Source organism: Engraulis encrasicolus, chromosome 12 (genome assembly GCF_034702125.1).
Source record: "Engraulis encrasicolus isolate BLACKSEA-1 chromosome 12, IST_EnEncr_1.0, whole genome shotgun sequence".
Taxonomy (NCBI): Eukaryota; Metazoa; Chordata; class Actinopteri; order Clupeiformes; family Engraulidae; genus Engraulis; species Engraulis encrasicolus.
Genome location: NC_085868.1, coordinates 16,815,666 through 16,825,665, shown reverse-complemented (window position 1 = coordinate 16,825,665; position 10,000 = coordinate 16,815,666). Strand labels below are relative to the sequence as shown.

The 10,000-nt window shown below is 43.1% G+C and overlaps 1 protein-coding gene across 1 annotated transcript in view; it reads right to left on the bottom strand.

The window, feature by feature from the left end:
- The window catches only part of LOC134460363 (contactin-associated protein-like 5), a 185,956-nt gene that overhangs the window by 23,842 nt on the left and 152,114 nt on the right, over positions 1-10,000 (bottom strand). Inside the window, exon 11 of the mRNA XM_063212796.1 lies at positions 1,464-1,570. Coding sequence (XP_063068866.1) covers positions 1,464-1,570 — 107 coding nt within the window. The remainder of the gene's footprint in view (positions 1-1,463; positions 1,571-10,000) is intronic.

The following is a 10,000-nucleotide window of genomic DNA, read 5'->3' as shown; positions in this document are numbered from 1 at the left end:
CACACACACACACACACACACACTTACACTTTCCCTCACTGTCTCTCTCTCTTTCTCTAGGCTCCACTTTGATGGAGTTGGACCATTAAAGGCCCATTCCAACCCAAACATGAAGTAATCTCCAGCTTAGCTCTCGGTCGGAGATGTCTATATATTAATGCTGATAACCCAGAAAACATATGTAGTAGATGGGAGTTGAGAAGCAAGGCATTAAGCCTTAAGAGGAGAGACTTAGGTGATGCTGCTCCTGTATGCTTCCCCACTAGACGGACTTCCGGTCTAATCTCTAACAAGAGTGGCTTAGAAGATCTTCCTGCTGCACCATCAGCAAGAAATGGGAGCTATTGCATACCGTAAGTTATACCAGGAGGATTCAAATTACTATTTGACCCCATGTTCACTAAATAAGTGTTAAATGAATGTCAATAACATTCATTATGTCTCCCAGGAAGATTCCAATTACTGTTTTACCTCATGTTTACAAAATAATTGCTAAATAAATGTCAATAACGTTCATTTTGCCTCTCGAGTCTTCATGGTAGAAGTGATGTTACACATATTCAGGCTTGTGCTGTGCGCCATTGTCTATAGCCTATCAGGTCTATCATGGAGATTGTAGGCTGTGAATTATGGAACATGGATTGCATGCATTGAAAGTGACCAGAATAACAAGAATAAGAACGAGGAGAAGATCAATCATTATCGTCATCAACATCATCATCATCATCATCATCATCATGATCACCGTTGTCGTCATCATCATCATCATCATGACCAGCGTCATCATCATCATCGTCATGACCAGCATTATCATCATCATCATCATCATCATCATCATCACCCTCATCATCCTCTTAAGCAATAAGCCAATAGAGGCCTTGGGTTTGTGCTCGATTCATAACGGGTAAGGGGAGTTGGAGCATGACGCGAAGCGGAGTGCTGAAAAAAAAACCTCCCCATAGTCATTATGAATCACACACAAACCCACGTACTCAAGTTGCTCATTGCTTATCTAACACTGTTGAAAAGAATGGCTGGCAGTATTTCTTAATGCCTCGTGTCCTTCTTTTGAGGCAGTGCACCACTGGGCAGTGCACATATTTGTCAAGCTGCCAGACACAAACTTTGCCACAAAAACTTAGTGAGGTGAGATCTACACAGGAATGAAAGATTGTACCAGATATAGTACAAAGTACAAAGAGTACAAAGTAGTACTCTTCTTTTATTCTCACAATCACAATCAAGAACTACTTCACAGAGAGTTAGATATCATCATCTTCATCATCATCATCATCATAGCCATCGTCATCACAACCACCACCATCACCACCACCAACACCATCATCATCATCATCATCATCATCGTCGTCGTCATCATCATCATCATCATCATCATCATCATCATCATAAAAAGCATCATCCTCCATCATCATCATCATCGTCATCATAATGTCTTCACTTACAGTTGTGGCATGTGGCTCCTGTGTAGCCGGTTCCGGAGCACTCACAGTAGAATGTGCTCCAGGACTGAGAACATTGGCCCTCGTGCTCGCAGAAGTTAGGCAGACACCTGTAAGTGAGCGAGAGGGGTGAAAAAAACACATGAGAGCCCAAAAACATATTGTCAATGCCATACCACTTCACAGTGCAATCAACACTTTTTGAAGTGTTTCCAAAATGTTTCCATTTTCAGTGATTCATCAACATGATAACAGCATAAAAGCACTTTAGAAGCTGTTTTGTCACCTTCCATTGCTAAATGACAGCACTAAGTAAGAGAGGGTGTCTCTCAGTAAGTCAAATGAGAGACGTAAAAACACGTAGGGCAACCACAGAAGGTTCCAGAAAAAAAACGGAAAAATAGCATGTTTCCAGAAAAATAACCATCTCACTTTTTACATTTGTCAAAAAATCAGTCAGAAACCTATGCCACCTTTTTTGAGCACATGGCTGAGTTTGTAATGTGCCTTTCAGGGAGCTGGAGAGTTACAGGGTGTCTCTCAGTAGGTCAAATAAGAGACATAAAAACATGCAGGGCAACCACAGAAGGTTCCAGAAAAGCTCCAAGAAAAATTTCCTCCCATTTCGCTCCTAAAATTTGCAAATGGCCACAAATTCTTCAAATACCATCAGTTTCCTATGTTGGCATTGGTGGAAAACTTAGAAACTGCACTTTCAGAATATGTAAAAAAAAAAATCCTTTTTTTTTCTTTTTTTTTTACTTCAGTCAGAAACCTATGCCATCTTTTTTGAGCTGATGGCTGACCGTTTGTAATGTGCCTTCAAGGAGCTGGGGAGTTGTTGCATATGCAGAGAGACAAGACAGTGTGTGTCGCCTTATCTAACCCAATGTTAGATTTCAGAAAATGTCATTTCCAAAAACAATGCCATACTGTGGTTCTGTAGCCCCATAATGAACACCGTTCCACCAGTTGAACGCTGTAATAGCCATTGAAAAGTTAACTATTATAGTACTACACTACTATGACAACACAGGGCCTTTAGTAAGTCACTACAACTTGGTCATTGCCATTCTGGTAACACATTTATAACACATCATCTTGATGGGTTAAAGGTGAACACCTCACTTGGAAATAGTGATGAGGGGAAACTAAATTATAATTCCTTGATAATGAGTAAAATGAGTATCAATGAATAAAAAACCCCGATATGATATAAGCTGCCAACGCAGGCTGCACTTGGACTGGTTGCTTACACTAAAAATCATGTGCCAATGGCAACATTCTTTCTGATCAGCACACTCCAAATGACTTGTCAATTTAGTAGGATTTTGATGATGAAATGTATATCAGCCAATATGGAAACACACAGTATATATCTATACTATATATCTAACGCCCCCTTGACCTCATCATAAGCCTCCCAACGCCCCCTGACCGCAACATGAGCCTGCCAACACCCCCCTTAGTATAGAGAAATAAAATAAACTAATGCCCCTGAATGGGAACTAAGCCTCGCTCCCAATCAGCTGTATCCTTCTCAACGCACCCCCTAGGGCTGCCAAACGCCCCCTTGGGTGCTGTAGCGCCCCCATTGACAAACACTATATTAGCCTATATTGTGAAAATGTGTCTCTTGGTGTAGGTCTCGATACGTGATATCTCATAAAGTAAAAGTATAATCTAGATTAATAAAATATGAATTGGGCCGAATACACAATACTCTCTCGATGCGTGATATATCATATTTAACAATTATAATGTAACACAAGTATAACAATAACAAAATGTGAATTGGGTTGAATACACAATACTCTCTCGATACATGATATCTCATGTTTAACAATTACAATGTAAAACAAGTATAACAACCATAACGTAATAATAATAAAATGTGAATTGGGCTTCATCATCGGTCCCTGTGGGCCTCATCAGTGCCTCTGAGGACGGATGCTCCTCTGGCAGTGCTAGCCTATTAGCTCATTAGCCAATGCCCTGGAGCACTCACAGGGAAATAACACATCCTCCACTTCCTCTGCCTGTCTGTCATTCATTTCGCATGGGGACTTATTTCGTGCCCCTCACACACACACACGCACATGCATGCATGTATACACACGCACATGCATGCATGTATACACACGCACGGGCGCACGGGCACATATGCACGCATATATGCGAACGCACACATATGCACACACGCACGTGCGAACACACGCGCACACACACACACACACACACACACACACACACACACACACACACACACACACACACACATAGAGGGGACCATGATTAAAGGCTTGGACTTTAACGGTGAAAAATGACTTTGATGATTGCTGCAATAGAGAGATCATTATTAATGCACAGTAACACTACAGGAAGATTAATATCTTCTTAGAAATGATAGGGAGGGAGGGGGGAAATAATAGAAGCTATTTTCTCAGAAGAGGGCTATTCAAGTTCCATCTGGTCTGTAGCTTATTACCCGAGAGAATAGGTCTGCTCTAGAGTTGCCAGATTGGGCGGTTTCCCGCCCAATTGGGCTGCTTAGGATGGCCGTGTGCGGGTAAAAATGGATTTTGGAGAAAAAAAACGCCCAATTTAGTGTCATATAAATCAATAGAATTGGGTGGGATTTAGTGCTTCCAGGCGGGTTTTCAGCATTTTTTGGGGCTGGAAATCATTAGCCTCATCTGGCAACCCTGGTCTGCTCTAGTCTTTCAAAGTCAGGCCATGGCCAAGGAGGAACCTCCGTAGTCTGAGTGAGGAGTCATCTAGGATGTCCTTCAGAGTCCATCTTGAAATAGATATCTGAAGGTGCACTCATGCGCTTCTGCACGGTCATGTGCACGTGCACACACACACGCGCACGTTCACACGGACACGAGCGAGCACACATACACATGCCCACGTGCACACGAGTACGGACACGAGCAAGCACACACACACATACTCTCTCTCTCTCTCTCTCTCTCTCTCTCTCTCTCTCTCTCTCTCTTGCTCTCTCTCTGGCTTATGTACTCACATACGCCCGCACACACACGCACACACAAACGCAAGGACGGACATGACCAAGCACCCCCCTACACACACACACACACACACACACACACACACACACATGCACACACACACACACACACACACACGCACGCACACACACACACACACACACACACACACACACACACACACAAACGCGAGGACGGACATGACCAAGCACTCCCCTATACACACACACACACACACAGACAGACAGACAGACACACAGACAGACAGACAGACACACACACACACACACACACACACACACACACACACACACACACACACACACACACACACTCACTCACTCACACACACACACACACACACACACACACACACACACACACACACACACACACACACACACACACACACACACACACACACACACACACACACACACACACACACATGTACATGCATATAGGCTGTAGAATTGTATTTCTTGACAAGAGCGATGTTACAAAGAGGTACATGACACACAATACATGAAAATCTTCCAATATGAAAAGAATAGTGATAATGAAAGGGAGTAGGCTATAGAAAAACAAAAACACAACCAAATATCACAGCAATACCCCAAAAGTTTTCATGTCAGGTGTACTTTCTGACAACATTTTTCAATTTGGGATGAAATGAATGTGTCACCAGTTTCAGCCTTTAAGGACCAGCTGTAGATCTTAATATTTAACTCTGCAGTTTGTTGCAATTTCTGTATCATTATCACATAGAGTATTCCAATACAGATGTATTCCCTTTTCCTTGACACCAATAAAGACCGATAAAAGGAGTATTTTTGCTAACCACAAAAATACCTAGACAAAACGTAAGAAGCATCAAGAGTCTTTCAGCATTTCCTTTGGTTCAGACTAATGTAGTGGTCTATAGGCTGTGTACATAAAGTAAGATTGAGCCAGAGATATTTTACATATTGTCCTCCTTTATTCTCTCTAATTAACTTGTGTGCCGACTCAATGATAATAAGCATAAGTGACTCCTTGTGCATATAATATAGTACACTGTAACAGACAATGTAGTAACACAGCTAAAGTCTATGCATTGTGTAACACAACTAAAGTATACTGTGTATGCACTGTTCCATGTAAAGTTGTTGCTGTTGTGGATCTGCTGACTCTGAGCCCTTGCACACAGTGAAGTGAGAAACTGACATTGCTGAGTAGCCTCCGCAGTGTTCAATCAGGTTATAAGATGGAGCCGCTCCAAGACTGTCTGGGTGTGAGTGTGTACGCACGCACACACACACACACACACACACACACACACACACACACACACACACACACACACACACACACACACACACACACACACACACACACACACACACACACACACACGGAGAAGCCGACAGGGGGGGACGAAGGGGTCTGTTGTCCGGGCCCAGGAAGAGAGGGGGTCCAGAATTGGGTTGTCATTGGGCTTTCAGATTACTTTGCCCTGGGCCCTACCAAAGCTGTCAGCGGTCCTACAAACACAAACACACACACAGACACACACATCCGTGGTGGGCGTTGTAACGGATGCCCCCCATCTCCCATAAACGGGACATTGCCGTGCCAGAGCGATGGCTTTCACCTTCATGGTGAAGTCCGCCAATTCACAACTCCCATTACCTGCCACTGTCGCGTGTGTGTATACGGCTTATTCATGGCTCCGGCCATAGCCTCATTCGATTATTCCAGACCATAAAGGCTAATCTTGTTTCCTTGGAGGAGGGGGGAGTGGACTTTTTTTTTTTTTGCTCAGACTGGTTGCGGTTATGCTACAGAGTTAGTGGCAAGGGGGGAAAAATAGTCTATTAATTTGGCACTAACAGGATTTGTGTGCGGGTGAAGTACTAGCGGAGAGCCCTCCAGAGAGGCTGTTATTCCTGTTATTCTAATCCAAACCTGCCCACACAGTGAACCGAGAAACGGGTGGCGATAAAGTGTGTGTGTGTGTGTGTCGCTGTGTGTGTGTGTGTGTGTGTGTGTGTGTGTGTGTGTGTGTGTGTGTGTGTGTGTGTGTGTGTGTGTGTGTGTGTGTGTGTGTGTGTGTGTGTGTAGTGGGGAAATGCAGAAAGAGAGAGAGAGACAGAGAGAGAGAGAGAGAGAGAGAGAGAGAGAGAGAGAGAGAGAGAGAGAGAGAGAGAGAGAGAGAGAGAGAGAAGCATATAAAAAGTGAGAGAATGTTTTGAGGCATAGAGACAGAAACTGGAGGGGAGGCATGTGTCACATAGCCGGTAATGGCAAAAATATCTCACGTCAGAGGCAACAATACTGAGCAAGAAGAGGAATAAAAAACCAGGACAGTTGGAAATGACTGTTCAGCGTGTGTGTGTGTGTGTGTGTGTGTGTGTGTGTGTGTGTGTGTGATAGTGAAATGGAGAAGAAAAGATAGAGATAGATGTGTGTGTCTGCGTGCGTGCGTGCCTGCGTGCCTGCGTGCCTGCGTGCGTGTGTGCGTGACTGCGTGCGTGCCTGCGTGCATGCCTGCGTGCGTACGTGCGTGTGTGCCTGCCCGGGTGCGTGCGTGCATGCAATTCTTGCATGCGTGCATGCATTCGTGTATGCGCAAGCACACGCAATCTTGTGTGTGTGTGTGTGTGCGTGCGTGTGGTTTTTGGTGTGCGAGGGGCTGTGAGCAAATCTTTCATAAGCACGGTTTAATGCCTTAGCAAGCTGATAGGAGCTTTAATGGATATCAAGTGTGGTATAAAGAGGGTGCCGAGAGGATACGAAACGGATGATCCGACACTGAGTTAAATCCTTAAATACAAAAAAATGTATATATTTTGCAATTGTAAAATATCTGTGATAAAAACCTGTCATTTTCTTAAGGCTTTTTTGGGTAAGAAAGGGGGAAAGAATATTCTCAGAGGGGGGGAATAGGGAAGGGGGAGATGAGATCAAAGCTACTCAAGGAGCTGTGGTGTGAAGAGAGAGAAGAGATGCTGGCCATGTTCTCTGGAACTCTGGATAAAGCAGAAAGTCTCAACAAAATACAAACATCATTCTTTTGTCTTCTCCCACTTTCCTCTCTCTGTCTCTCTGTCTCTCTCTCTGTCTCTGTCTCTCTCTCTCTTACACACTCGCTCTCTCTCTATCTCTCTATCTTTCTCTCTCTCTCTCTCTCTCTCTCTCTCTCTCTCTCTCTCTCTCTCTCTCTCTCTCTCTCTCTCTCTCTCTCTCTCTCTCTCTCTCTCTATCTCTCTCTCTATCTATCTTACTCTCTCTCTCTCTAACTTACTCTCTCTCTCTCTCTCTCTCTCCATCTTACTCTCTCTCTCTCGCTCTCTCTCTCTCTCTCTCTCTCTCTCTCGCTCTCTTTTCTTTTGTTACCCTGTTCACCGTGACTTAGGACACTCATCTGCACAAATATTATTTACAGTAGGAGGCGAGAAGAAATGCAGAGTCCTGAGGGAAGGTGACTGGCTGCGAATGTAATGGAATGGTCTGGTGTTATACTCTGTACAAACCATTCAACTGATTTGATTCAATCCAGCAATGTCTTCTTACAAAAGCAGCACAGATACTTTTGAAAAGCAGAACCAGACACTGTATCGACTGATACGATTCAAGCTAACAAAGTATTTTTTTTACAAAAGCATAGATGCTTTTGACAAGCAAAACTAGACACTGTATTGGAGAAATGACCTGCTGAACAATAGTAAAGACACAATGTGCAATGTGTTGTGATCACAATGCTATGGTGAATACTGTATATGGCATACAATATACGCTGTATGTTAGTCTGAAGAGAGAAAATCATATGCACACAATAGCAGTGTCTTCTGGATTTGCTCTCATGTAGACACACAGATAAATAATACACATATAGCAAGAAAGGTTTCCTTTGAGCAGTTTGGGCCATGCCTTGCCCAACAAGGTCTGTGTCTGTGGATGTTAATGAAACAGTGCAAAACAGCAGAGGTGGTGAATTATTACAGTGTATCTATCTCAGGTAGAGTAGAATAACTGTAAACTGTTGTATAAATTGTTTCAATTACATAAGTGGAACTTATGGAACTTATACTTCAACTTAATTATACCTGTACTCATGGTGATTAATCCACTCTACCTAATGAGATAGATACACTGTAATAATAATTCTATCTGTTCTTTTCTAACTATATTATGCACTTCTGCAAAATATTCATCCACATGTCTATCTATCTAGTATCTGGTATCTAGTATATAAGATCTAGTATCTATCTATCTATCTATCGAGGAGGTTCAGGAGAAAGTGAGGTTTGGACAAATCATCAAGCAGCTCATCACAACTCACTGGCCTCGGTTACATGAGACATTGAATTCAGAATTAACTCAATTTTATTCTGAATAAAGCTTAATTCCGCTCTGAAAACGTCATGTTAACACTTCACAATTCGAAATTAAATGAAAATCCAGAGTAAACTAGACGGAACTATTAAATTCCGAATGACTAATTTGGAATTAAAAACGGCATGTAAATGTGGGCATTATCTACAAATCATCTCACGGCCTCATCCGCCGCCTCTAAGCCTGATAATGCAGGAAATATGAGACCACCAGATTGTGTTGAAAGATAAAATAAAGAATAGGACCAGAGGTCAGTGGACAGAAGTCTCAAAATCCTAGAACAATGGCTCTAACGATAGGGCACTGGGCTGCTACGCCTGCAAACTAAACCTGGCTTCAATACCGGCCTGGGTCATTTGCCGATCCCTCCCCACCCATCTCTCTCTCCCTACCCATTTCCTGTCCCTCTCTTACTGTCCAGTCAGAAATAAAGACATAAAAGACTAAAAAAAACCCATTACAAATCCCGCAAAACAAAAACACACAACACAAAAAAAGGGAAATATATGCAGTGAAAAACAGACTACAAAACTGTGTCTGTGGCAAACATATTTGAACTCAGCGTCTGGATGAAAACTAAAAAAAGCACAGAGTGCATATTGAAAAAGAGGATGAAGCGGACTAGCGGAGATGTGTGGGCAGATGCAGAGTCATATGGACATTTACACAAGCACAGACACGCCAGCAGGGAAGCCGACAAAGGGGGGCAAAGGGTTCAGCTGTCCTGGTTACACGGAGATGGAAGGCCCATAATTGGACCCTCATTACATTGAATGTATTGGGTGGGCAGTCCTTTCAGGGCCCAGCCGAAGCTGTCAGCAGCCCTGCACGACAGTCAGACAGACACACTGCACTCTACTGTACTCTATACTCTAGAGGCTGAACCAGACATGTGCGTCTGGGCAGAGATGAAAGCCTGGTGTCTGAGAAGATGCGTGGCCTTTATAATCCATTTCAGACCAACATTGCAAACATATTCAAGATCTATACAAACTTTGCAAACATGTACACAGAATATAATGTTAGAAGTAAGTACAAGCGGAGAGATGAAGAGGAAGAGAGGGACAGGTAGAGCAAGAGACTGAAAGAGAAAGAGAAAGTGAAAGATATAGAAAGAGAAAAAGAAATAGAAAAGATAAGGTGAAGGAA